Source organism: Balaenoptera borealis (assembly GCF_965194805.1).
Source record: "Balaenoptera borealis genome assembly, chromosome: 6".
Taxonomy (NCBI): Eukaryota; Metazoa; Chordata; class Mammalia; order Artiodactyla; family Balaenopteridae; genus Balaenoptera; species Balaenoptera borealis.
In genome coordinates, this window is record NC_138863.1 from 52,688,906 (window position 1) to 52,702,154 (window position 13,249).

Sequence of the window (13,249 nt, forward strand, 5' to 3'; positions counted from 1 at the left end):
CTACCAGATTAAAGTTATTTGACAATACTGCCCAATGGTGGACAGACCATTCTGGAAACAAAATCTCGTAAGCCCGGATTTCATGTTATTTTTAGCTCAAATATCATATTATCAAAGTAGAGCTTTATCTTTTTTTTTGAGACCAATGGTTAAAAAACGCAGTTTTGTACATTTAAACTCATGTATTCTCTCATTAGGACTTAAAGGAAAAAAACTCTACACATTTATAAGATTTCAAATGTTTTCAATTTAATAAATGATTATTTATACTAGTCCTCTGTAGTCAATCTTCATATCCACATTTTTATTTCATCAACAATCATCTCAGACACACCTTCTAACAAGACTGACTTAAAATATTACGACAGGAAACTATGCCTTCAGGAGCATGTTTATTGTGTTTGAGATGATACATCAGGTGCTCTCTGAGCTACAAAGGGTAAAAGGAAATCCTCTCGTTACAAACTGACAAAGGTAAAAGGTAAAACATTTTTCACAACAGCATGAACCACATACTCAGAAATAGATCTGGGTTTAATACAAATGACATAATTCCTAGTCATCTACGGCTACTATTATAACTTCATACAGATAATGAATTAGGCTAAAATGCACTATAATATTTGGTAGACTTCAGGACCAGTATCCTTAGTACATCACAAAATACATTTTGATATCCCAAAGAAGCAAGACTTGCAAGTAGGCGTTTTAAACGTAACTAATCTACAGCTACAAAGTTCTACTCTTGATAGCATTTACCTTTTTGGGGAGTCTCCCAGTCTCCAAAGGATAAAAGCAGAGAGTAGAATCAGTATAACATATACACAGAAGTCCGTATTGTAAAGGCTATAAAGATTTGCAGCACAGTGAGAAGATGCCTTCTGCGCCTTCACACTGCATACAAATTATGTGAATTATGTTGCATATCGCTTGGTCCACTGTCTGGCTATCCTGTCATGTTCTGCTCTGTTGGTCAAATACTGAGTGGCTATGCTTCCAACCAGAGGATCCGCTGGAAAAGTGGAAAGAACATTAAAAGATATTATATGGTGTCTTAAAGGTTCAGTTCTAATAGTCTACTGAATTGAAATGCTGATTTTTCAGCAGCATCTTGATATATAATGGCTAATTTCTCAAAAGAAAAATGTTAAAGTAACATAATCATCTTTATATTTTACTATTCAAATTAGAAAAGCCTCTTTAAAAAATAAATGTTGAGTTAATAAATCTGATTTTTAAAAATGTGTATGCCTTTAATATACAAGAACTATTTTTCACTCTTAGCATTTTATTGAACAATAAAAGTGTGCTAGATGATTGTATTTGTTTTTCTACGGATATTTAAAAATTAATTTTTCCAAACTCAGATCCTATGATGCAATGCTATTCAGAATGAAATATTTCCTTCATTCTGTACAATAACACGACTTAAATCACTACCCTTACCTCCATTTGAAAGCTTACTTGCCATTTTGTTTTAAATAGTATTGAGTGAGAAATTGAATCTGAGATGTAAACTTTATTTTGAACTTATTTTTCAAAAAGGTGTACTATGTACCACGTTTGAAGTACACCAAACAACAGCCAGTAAAACGTAAAGCTCTCTTCCCTCCTGACTCCAACTACTCAGAAGTTTCTCTTCCTGGCAAATAATTTATACCTGTTCACAGCATTTCTACCCAGAGACATTATACACATTTATAAGCATTTAGAATATTGTTACGCATGTGTGTTTTTTTTCAGTGCCTTGCTTTTTTACTTAACATATCTTAGAGAGTTTTCTCTAACCATTCACATAGAGCTACCTCATTAAGCTACATCCTCTATTAATGGATATGTAGGTTATTTACAATCTTCTGCTTTAATAAAAGATGCCACAATGAATATCCTTCTATATATCGTTCTATCTATCCTTCTATCTATCTAGCAATCAATCAATGTATTTTGGGTATATGTACAACTGCTAGGCCTAATATAATAGTAATAACCTTTGGTGATTGATTCAATGTTTAGAAAAATTAAGCCAACTTCTTTAAAAAATGACCACTTAGTAAGAGAGCATATGCGAAATCCCAGGTCTAAACATTATTTTTTCAAGTCAGCTACCCACATTAAAGATCACGTGTGGCAGTTAGGCATTTCTTCCAGATTACGCACTAATGACTTTATCTCTGAGTTTTTATAATCATAATCTAGTCTAACTCTCTCATCGGCTATCATTTTAATATCGACTATTACCACATCTAATACAACCAACCATAATCCGAAAAGGAAGGGAGAACAAGAAGCCCATCATTACTGAGAGGCTGCGTTAAAGCACACGGCAGCATGGAAGGAGCAAGAGGAGGAGGCAGTGGTGTCAGAAACATTACTTTACTCCCGTCAAAAGTGGTTTGTACAACTCCACTAATTTAGAAAACAGAGAGTCACCAATGACAGGGAGAAAATAATTATAGGGTAGTATGCCATTAACAAATTAAAGGAAGTTATTGTGAAACTTCTGGTCTATTCTAATTGAAATGGCATGGATAATTTCCTCAAAAAGTGTTTTATGCTGATCTTTCTACCAACAGCATTTACTTCTTAAATTCACTTTAAACTGAAAAAAAATGCACTGTTTTTGTAGCCTCATCGCATGTGTTAATAAAAATCTGCTTACCAGGGTTGCAGTCTGTCAAAAGAGAACAAATTGACAGCAAAACCTTTGAAATAGTCAAAGCAGGACTCCAGTTGTCTTTAAGGATGTCCAGGCAGATGACTCCCTGACTATTGATGTTGCAGTGATAGATTCTGGTGCGGAAAGTAACCTAAGGGCAGTGACATTAAAGACAGAAAGAAAATAAAAAGCTTTGTTACCAACTAAAACTCTCACTAGCAAAAAGGAAGTGGAACATATCACAGATCATAGCAAATAGCATATAATTTCACTGACGAGCTAACAAACACTAGGTTTAAGTAATAGCAAAATTAAATGGTTTTATTTAATTCAGTTCAGAGAAATTTTGTTTTTACCCAGTATAGCAGGAACTATGTTGCTTTTAAACCAAATGAGTCGCTGAACTGTTTATACAAATGATAGGGTAATTCTATGAATGAGTGTGTGGGCGTGCACACACACACCACTATTTAAAGACAGGAAGTGAGGGAGAACACAAACGTTTTGGTGCCAAAGGTAAGAGAAACTAGTGAAGAATTTTTTTAAACATAAAACTAAAGTTACATTAGTTTCTTGATAGAAAAAGGTCACCAACTCAGCTAATCTCTTGCCATGTGTCCGAAAATACTGGAGAAGGTTGGTGAAATCACCAGCCTTTCTATTTCTCAGACTTTCATTTCCACAAATGGCTCACTGTCTTGTTAGACTAAGACAGTAAAATGAAACAAGTAAGGTCTTAAGCTACTGAATAAAGGAAACTATTATATCCTTGAGATATGTGAAAAAAGAGAATAAATCATGGAAACAAACACTCACCAGTTTCAAACAATCACAAACACAAATTGGGTGGTTAATTCTTAATTTGGAGTTGCAAAGAAAAAAGACAGTGCCTGATCCCTTGGAACTAGCTATGTACTGTGATCTCCCAAGTGGAGTCTGGGAAGAAAATGTTTAAAGCACTCAAAAGTGTATTTCTGATAAGGACGCATAATTAAAAACAAGAAAGAAACCACTGGCGTGGTGGGGAAGGAGGAGAAAGAGACCACAGTAGTACTCGTTTTATCCACAGTTTTGCTTTCCATGGTTTCAGTTTTGGACCCCTGAGGTCAACTGGGGTCCAAAAATATTAAATGGAAAATTCCAGAAATAAACAATTCATAAGTTTTAAATTTTGCGCTGTTCTGAGTAGCATGATGAAATCTTGCCCCGTCCTGCTCTACCCTGCCTGGGTGTCCAGCATGATCCTGCCCAGTCAGTCCACTAAGTAGCATCCTGGTTATCAGTTCAACTGCTGCGGGGTCGCAGTGCTTGTGCTCAAGTCACCCTACTTTATTTGATAACGGCTCCAAAGCTCAAGAGCAGTGATGCTGGCAACTGAGATCTGCCAAAGAGAAGCTGTGAAATTCTTGCTTTAAGTGAAAAGGTGAAAGTTTTTGACTTAATAAGGGCAGGAAAAAAAATTCTACACTGAGGTTGCTAAGATCTATGGTTAAGAATGAGTCTTCTATCCATGAAACTGTAAAAGGAAAAAAACACTTGTGCTAGTTTTGCTGTTGTACCTCAAGCTGAAAAAGCTACAGGCATAAGTGCTTAGTTACGATGGAAGAGGCATTAAGTTTGTACAAGATATTTTGAGAGAGAGAGAGAGAGACCACAATCACATAACTTTTATTACAGTATATTGTTATAACTGCTCTAACTTTATTATTAGTTATTGTTAATTTCTTACTGTGCCTAATTTATAAATTTATAAATCATAGGCATTTATGCATCGGAAAAAATAGCATCATATAGGGTTCAGTACTCTCCATGATTTCAAGAATCCACTGAAGGTCTTGGAACATACGCCCTGAGGATAAGGAGGGACTACTGTATATAACTCTAGAACTGTTCTAACACAGTACATACTAGTTACACAGAGCTCTTAAAATGTGGTTACAAGAATTAAGATGGGCTAAAAGTGTAAAATACATACCAGATTTCAAAGACTCAATATCAAACAGAATGTAAAATATGGCGCTAATGATGCTTCTATTGATTACATGTTGAAACGACGATATTTTTGGATACACTGGATTAAGTAAAATATTATTAAAATTAATTTCACTGTTTCTATAAAAAATTACACATGTAGCTTGCATTATATTTCTATTAGACAGCCCTGCTCCAGAATATGGGAATAATGTATGTTCATATCGTTGACAGCTGACTACTCAATAGATATGCATGGCTTACAAACACAATTAATACTCTGATTCCTTTCAGCTTTTAACAATCAATGAACAGAAGAGAATTAAATTTCTATTATTCTTCAAGAAGTTCAACACCTTATCTGAACTTCAAAAATAAGCAGAACTGTAGAGAAATAATTATACCTAAACCAAGATAACAGCAGAAGTCTTATTTCTTTTTCACTTGTCCAACTATAGATCTGAAGAATGCTTCATAATACTGCATAAGATATCTTAGGGAAGAGGAAGGAATCAACATTAAAGGGTTAGAAAATAAAGATATTGAGACTTTAGTGAAAAAATTAACATGCTAAATTAATAAATAGCCATCATATTAACCAAAATAATTATGACAAATCATATACAGAACTATGCTAGTCAATCTCTATTTTCCATTAAAAGATTCCAAGAAAAATGTCTCTTCCTTTAACAAATTTTCCCTCATGTATAAAAATTATTTCATAAAAACTATATCTTGCAAACTTTTTTTCTAATTTTGCTACCATGTTAAAACCAATTTCCAATATGAAAAATGATGAAAGTAGAAATAAGCCTCACTATAAATACAGTCATGTGCTATTTTGCTAAGGTTTTGTTTGCTATAATACAGAAAACTTAAGCACTGAAGGCAAACTGAATAGTTAATGATATATTGGCATTTAACATGTGTCATTTTGAATGTGAATACAATCTGCAGTATTATTAACATGAGGGTTTTGTCCCTTTCTTTGATTGATCTAGCAAGAGATACTCGACATACCCAAGAACATTAAATAAGACAATCATTTAAAGATCTTAGGTTCTGATGGGACCACACAGTAAAGCACTCAAAAACTGACAGCTGTAGTTGAGAGCCAATACCTCTAGGTGATAGGGAAACTTGGTATCTGCAATTTGAGGTAAACACCACTAGGTGGAACTGTTGTTACCTTGTTAGATAAGGGAGAAATGATCTGCCTTCTTTCCAAAAAAAAAAAAATCCTTTATCTTTACACACACACACATAACAACACACATGCACGTGAGGCAGGCATTAAATCGCAACATATATTTTAAATAGTGAAGGGAACATAAGGAACTACGCTAAAAGTTAAGGGCTTGATAACACTTCTCCCTGACATGTCAGAAGTCTTTCTAACTACAGCATAATTATGCTCAGGCTTAATACTGATGGTAAAAACTGCTGGCTTGACCATTTTATTGGGAGAAGTCAGAGGAGGAAGCTATTCAAGTAACTGCTATGTTTAAGAATTGAAAAATAATTGCCAGTGATCACAAGACACAACTCAACCCTTCTTGCTGTTATCCACCTAACTGACATTCAGAGGCAACAGGAGGCATAAGTCAGCCAGCCACCCTCACTCCCACTAATGCATCATACTTACAGAGAGCACAAAAAAGTTTATTAAATAGTATTAGTTCTCTCTTCTGTGCTATAGGTATCTAGTCTTTGCTCATCTATAAAGATAGGGTATTTAACACAAGATTCAAGTTACTTAACTCTTCTTTCCGGAAGCTGTCAGACAAATTTACTTTTTATCCCAACAGGTTTCTTAAGCAAGGTTCATAAGATACTTTTTCTCATATCATAAATCTAAAATTTATGTGCTTACTGATGTGCAAAGTGGCATACTTTCACTTACAATTAACAAACTCTCCGCTGGTTACAAAGTTATTTGTAAAAGACACAAATCAATTACTTCTAGTTTTAAAAATCCTTGGTTACATGAGAGTTTCTGTATAATCCATGAAAAACAATTAAATAAAAATAACTGCGTCCATCCCCTAGAATAAACTGACTGTGGAAAAGGATAAGTATTAAAGAATGCAATTCTAGGTTCTTACCTTTGGTGGCTTAAATGGATAATCAGATGAAAATGTGATATCCAGAAAAAACACACCACCTTCATATACAGAACCTGGTGGACCAAGTATAGTCGATCTCCATTCATAAATGTTATCTCCTTTAGGCCCAGCACTATTTAAAAGAAATTAAAAATCAATGTGTATATCTGTGATCAATGAATTTAACATCTTAAACCAATTAAGTATCAAAGGTAAATTAGCAAACTAGAACAAGAAGAGATAAGTGTAAAAGAAATAAGTCTTAACCAACTTGTGCACGCATGTGTGTATAAACATATTTGGAAATATTTCTAACTTACAGAAAAATCACAAAAACAAAGAACACCTGTATAACTTTATCCAGAATCCCATTTTGCTCATTTGCTTTATCAACTCCCTCTCTCTCCCTCTCCATCTCCTCCTGCTAAAAAAAAAAAACAAAACAAAAAACCCCACACACATACACAACACCACAACACACACACACACAAAGTGCTTTTTTTTCTGAACCATTTGAGAGTAAGTTGAATGTATCATGGCCCTTTCCCCATAAATATTTCAGTGTGCATTTTCTAATACAACTGCAATATAGCTACAATTTCAGTAAAAGTAAAATCTACACAATACCTACAATCTGCAAAATGTTATCAACTGAACCAATTACGCCTTAGGAAAAAATCTTAGTTTTCCTCCAGATACAAGATCCCAGTCTTGGGATCGACCATCTATATATCCTGTGCCTTTAGTCTCCTTTAATATAGAGCCTTTTAGCCTTCCTTTGCCTTCTATAGTATTAATATTGTTGAAGAATACAGTTTTTCTTTTAATAGAATGCTCATCATTTTGAACTCGTCTGATGTTTCCTTATGATTAGATGCAGGTAGTTCAGCCCTGGCTAGAAGAGAACGTTAAGTGATGCTGTGTTCTTCTCAGGGTGCCACATCCAGAGGCACACTGGTGATGTTAATTTTCACTATCCAGATCAAGTGCTGTCCAATTTTCCTACTGCAACCAATAAGCAACCTTTGCAAATACCCCACTCTTCATCAGAATTTCTCCCCTAGATTTAACATCGACTTGTGATTCTTGGCTAAACTAAACCTTACTATGATAGTGATAAAATCATAATTTTCCAACGTCAGCATTTCCTCCACATTTACCAGCTGGCCCCTGAGCCCTCTCTTCTCCTGATTCTATGAATATGTATGTGTATTATTGGTGAGGTCTCATGGATTCCTATCTTTTTTCCTAATGATTTAGAATTCTTACTGAATTTAATTATTTTGATACTCAAATCACCCCAGATTTGGCCACTGGGAACACCTTCAAAATGACCCTGTATCCTTGTGATAGGCCACCATCATTTTTTTGAACACTTCCTTACTTTCTGGCCTAACGATATGTTCCAGGCTCCCATCCTTGGAATCTGCCATTTCTTCAAGGAGCCCTGGTTCCTTTTAGTGGGAATGTTGTTCAAGGTCTGAGTGCTAGGTGCTATTAAACCCCAAGTACATTACATTGTGTTCAACACCATCATTTCATTTATAAACTACAATGAGAGATAATTCAAAGTCTAAACTCACAGTTATTTGTTAGTAAGACACATCCAATACCCCTTAAACCCTTTTCAAATTTACCTTACACACTTCCATTTTTCTCTAACCTTTACACTATAGACTAACTTGACTTTCTGCACTAAGGTATGTATAAAGTTTTTCTTCTTTTAAAATGACCATCAATTTAAAAATGATCTGCATGTTTGATTTAAAATAAGTGCAAACCAGCATTGATAAAGCAACCACATTAATTACAATAGGACATTCAGGTATACGTTAAATGATTTAACTATAGCTTATTAATTCTGTAAAACATACACTGCAGACTGTAAACATCAAGTAGGCGATGCTATCAATAATCACTCTGACAACAGTTCATACAGAAAGGGTGGAGAAAACTTGACGGTACAATCAAAATGTTTACCGGATGTTTCAAAAACCTATTTTTAAGGCAGATATATATGAACTATAAGATCTTACTTTTATGGCCTATTTAGGGAAAATGCACTTTTGAAAAATACTATTTTCTAAGTTTTAAGTATACACAGCAACTGGAACTAATTACAGTAATGGCTCATTGTTCTGTCATCATCTGAGAATCAGGTATATTCCCCAAGGGAATTTTCACTGTAACTAAAAGCATACAAAATGAAGTACCAATTTTGTTTAAAAAAAGGAGAAGTTTAAACTGATTCAATGGCATTTCCTTTTCTAAGTTAATTTTTCCCTTGATGACTCAAAGTAATCGTTATAAAACTAAATTATAGTATGAGACTTTTATAGTACACCTGCTATACTAAAATGTTTTAAACTACACATGTCACACACTGATGATAATAATGATGATGATGATGATGATAACAACAGCAGCTAAGGTTTACTCCATAATAAGCCAAGCATTTGTCAAAGCACCATAGTGCATATCTCATTTAATTCTCCTTACAAATCTATGAATTAGGTACTATTATTATATTCCTATTTTTAGATGAGGAAACTAAAGTTCAGAGAGTTAAATAACTTTCCATACGTCCCACAGCTACAAAATACTCAGAGAGAATTTGGACAAAGTCTGAATAAATCTCTACTGACTTCAATAGTTTTGCTATATTTATATTCCCTCTTATAATTTCAGTGCTACTATGTGTAATTTAATCTCCAGTCAAATTTTGCAAATACTTACTTGGGTAGGAACCCAAGGAGAGCAATTCTCCAAAGAAACCAAATTTCCTCGGTGATATTCTTTGGTTCTTGGCAGAAGAACTATGTTATGCTTCAGATGGCTGGGGATTACTATATTTTAATGAATCACAGAATTTCAGCATGAAAAGGATCTGGTTGAAGCCAAACCCCTCCTTTTACACTTGAAGAAACCAATTCACAGAAAGTAAGCGATCCATCTTAACTCCCCTCTGCCAGTTGGTAGAAGAGCTGGAATTCCCACACCAAGTTCTTGGTTCTTAAATTTGCTGTCTTCTCAGTTATGCTATTCTGCTACAAGACACTAAGGATATGGTTATTGCAGCAGGATATGAAATGTGACTTTCCCTATTGTTTTGGAGTAGACCTAGCAGGGTTGCAGCTTATGGCTGTGTTCTAAGGAACCTAGCCTAAGGTGAGTTAGGGCTAAATATCCACCTCTTGTTGGCTGCCTTGTCTGGAATAAGAGTCTCCATTTTCCTTCTCACAAAGATGCCACCTGCTAATCAAGATGGGGGGCTGGGGGTGGTAAGGAGGGGGTGTGCGGGTGTGCTGGAGGCACGACTGACTCCACCCTAATTCAAACGTAACATTTTATAGGCTAGTAATTGACCTGCCACTGAGGCTTCACAGCTGAGTAGAAAATGGGTGCTAAATGCTGACAATCTCAAGATAGGTGCTAGCCACACCTTTTCACTAGTTCTCCATCTTCTCTCTTTCTCTTTTCCAAAAAGACAACACTCCAGCAATTCTACACTCCATCCTGGATCATCTATTTTTCCCTCTCTGGTGAATCATGCCCACAAGAATACTACAGTGCCATTTCCCCAATCTTTATTTAAAAACTAACCACGATTCCTCTACCCCTTCCAGCTCTCATTTCAATTACCTCTAACAGGCTCTTACCCACCCCCCCCCCCGACACTCCACTGAAACATCTCTCATCCAAGGTCACCAATGACCTCATCACTAGACTCGATGCTCATTTCTCAATCTTCATCTTATTTGACTGGCCCAGCAACATATGACACAGTTGGTCACTTCTTCCTCCTTGATATACTTTCTCTGCTTTGTTGCTAGAATAACATACTTACTGGTTTTCCTCCTAACTTTCTTGGCCTCTCCTTCTCAATCACTATTGCTGTTCCTTATCTCCCTAACCTCTAAATATTGCCAATCTTCCAGAGCTCAGTCCTTAAACCTCTTCTCCTAACTACATCTACTCTTTTGTTGATCTCCTGCAGTTTTATGGCTTCCAATAGCATCAGTAAGCTCTGAACCTACAAACCTGTATCTCTAGCCTACATTTCTATACTAAATTCCAGAGCTATACATCTAAATGCCTACTAAACCCTCTTTATTTTGAAATCTAATATTTTGTATCCAGTAATTTTGAAAAGTTTAACATGCCCCAAACTGAATCCCAGATATTCCAATTCCTCTTACAAGCTTCCCTAATTCAGCTAATGGCAACTCTTTAGTTCCTCAGGGCAAACACCTAGACCTCACCCTTGACAACACTTTCTATCCCACCTCCTGTAAATTCCACTGGTTTTATCTTCAAAACATACCTCAAATTCTACTACTTCTCCCTACTCCTACCACCTCAACCTTCATTGAAAACACCAGCATTCTCTGTCTGGTTAATTACAATAGCCTCCTTGCTTCCACCTGAGACCCTAAGCCCCACCACGGTAGTCTATTCTCAAAGACAACCAGGCAGAGCGATAAGTAAATCAGATCACGGAACTCTGGTCAAAACCCTCCAACGGCTTACCTCCTTATTCTGTGTTAAAGTCAAAGTCTTCTGACCTATAAGGCACTGTATCATTTGCTGCTACCATCACCACTACCACCCTTCTTATCTGCTCCTCCTTTCCTCGCTCAACTGGCTATAGCAACCTGTTTCTCCAACTAAAATGTACATTTCCACCTCAGGGTCTCCGCACCAGTGTCTCTGCCTGCAATGCTCTTCCTCAAGATATCCACGTGGTTTGCGCCACCACCGTCTACAGGTCTTTCTTGGCTCAAAAGCCACCTTCTCAGCGAGGCCTTTCTTGGCCACTCTACCTAAAATGTCACACACGGTCTCCACACATTTCACCCGCCTTTCTATTTTTTCTCCATAGCCTCTATCGCTCTCTAACATATATTTTATCTATTTATCTTACTTATTATTGTCCGTCTCCCACTAGAAATGGAAGCTCCATGAGGCTGCAAGATGTGGACCTGGCTCTTCAACTTACGGTGAAACGGGCTTTTTATGCCCTGAAAATCAGATGTACTTTAATAACTCAAAGTGACTAAAGAGTTGTGGGATCTGCCCAAGGGGAGAGGAAAGAGAGATCTCATGGAGCAGCGGGCCCCATCCTTTTTGGCACCAGGGACCATTTGCGTGGAAGGCGATTTTTCCAAGGACCGGGGGTAGGGGGGATGGTTTCAGGATGATTCAAGCGCATTACATTTATTGTGCACTTTATGTCTATTATTATTACATCAGTTCCACCTCAGTTCATCAGGCATTAGATCCCGGGGGTTGGGGACCCCTGTCATAGAGCATGTTTAATGGCAGAGGAAAGGGAAAAGAGGCAAGGGGGAAGCAGAAAGGGAACTTTTTCTTAAATGGGTATCCCCTGCTTTTAAAAAATTCACTTTATGCCACTTTGCTCTTACGAAAGACTTACATTAGTACCTGTTTTCACCAACCAAAAGAGATCTAAAGAAGATTTTCGCTTTTACAAAAACAGGTGAAAAGCAAAAACAGCGTTCAGTCTGTTCTGCAGTGAACATTCTAGAGGCAGGGAGAGCGGCACTGCCAAGCTCCTTCCCGGGGAACTACACTCAGCATCTCAGCATCAAGCCTCCGTAGCTTTGAACTGTGTGTCTGTGAGTATCTGTGCTTTATCTCGATTTATTTTGTGCAGCCATTAGCAAGATGTGTCCTAAGGTAACTGCTTCTTCGCTTTACATCATTTAGGCTTACAAAAGGTTTTATAGGAACACTCTACTTTCAGATAGTGGGGTAAACATGTATTAATTTCATAAAAAAGGGTTAATTTACTTAGTAATTTACTTCACTGATACAGCAGAAGTAAAATTCATTCCAGTTCTGAGTCAAATTATGAAAAAGCAGAGACAAAGTTAACAGGGACTTTGTTTACTGCAACCTCAATATTTTGCTAATGCCAAAAAGAAAGATCACTTGTTAAATTCCAGAATTGAGGATGTAAATTTTTGTTTAAATACCACTAAGAAAAAGAGTAGTACTTTTATTTTACTGTTTTTCCCCTGCAAACATTACTTTCCTCCCTTTAAATACCATGTTTCCCATAAGCTATTATAGCTTCTGCACAAAACAAACAAAAGTAAAAAGCAGGCAGAAAGTTTGGATAGAGTGACAAATTTGCACCTGGGAATTTTCTGTTACTAGCTGCTCTTATTGTTAATGAGTAACAATATTTTAAACATTAGCAGCAAGAGGACTGATCTTAGCAAAATCCATTTTCTCATCACTTGAATATTCGTTCAGAAATTACTGTTACTACAAGGGTCATAAACACTAGCCTTTTACAGCACTGGAGTGATTTCCCACAAGAACTCTCAAATGCTTAATTTAATAACAGATTCAATTTTACAAATATCCTTTTTTTTAACACAATGCTTTTTTATACAATTTTTAAATCCCATACTAAGCCAAATGCAAAGATTTACACTAAAATCTGTATGGTTTTTATCCCTATGGCAATCTTAAGAAGAGCTGAATT

The 13,249-nt window shown here is 36.2% G+C and overlaps 1 protein-coding gene across 7 annotated transcripts in view; it reads right to left on the reverse strand.

Annotated features, from left to right (window-relative positions):
- Positions 1 to 375: 375 nt before the first annotated feature.
- UBE2E3 (ubiquitin conjugating enzyme E2 E3) overlaps positions 376 to 13,249 on the reverse strand; it is a 90,180-nt gene continuing 77,306 nt past the window's right edge. For 5 of the 7 annotated variants that reach the window (XM_082397619.1, XM_082397616.1, XM_082397617.1 and 2 more), the window contains exons 4-6: positions 6,733 to 6,865; positions 2,660 to 2,807; positions 376 to 1,012 (exon numbers count right to left, since the gene is read on the reverse strand). In XM_082397619.1, the coding sequence (XP_082253745.1) occupies positions 915 to 1,012; positions 2,660 to 2,807; positions 6,733 to 6,865 (379 nt within the window). In that variant the 3' untranslated portion in view covers positions 376 to 914. Of the gene's footprint in view, positions 1,013 to 2,659; positions 2,808 to 5,031; positions 5,121 to 6,732; positions 6,866 to 13,249 lie in introns of those variants that run through there. The other 2 variants (XM_082397621.1, XR_014246183.1) reach the window with 2 other exon arrangements.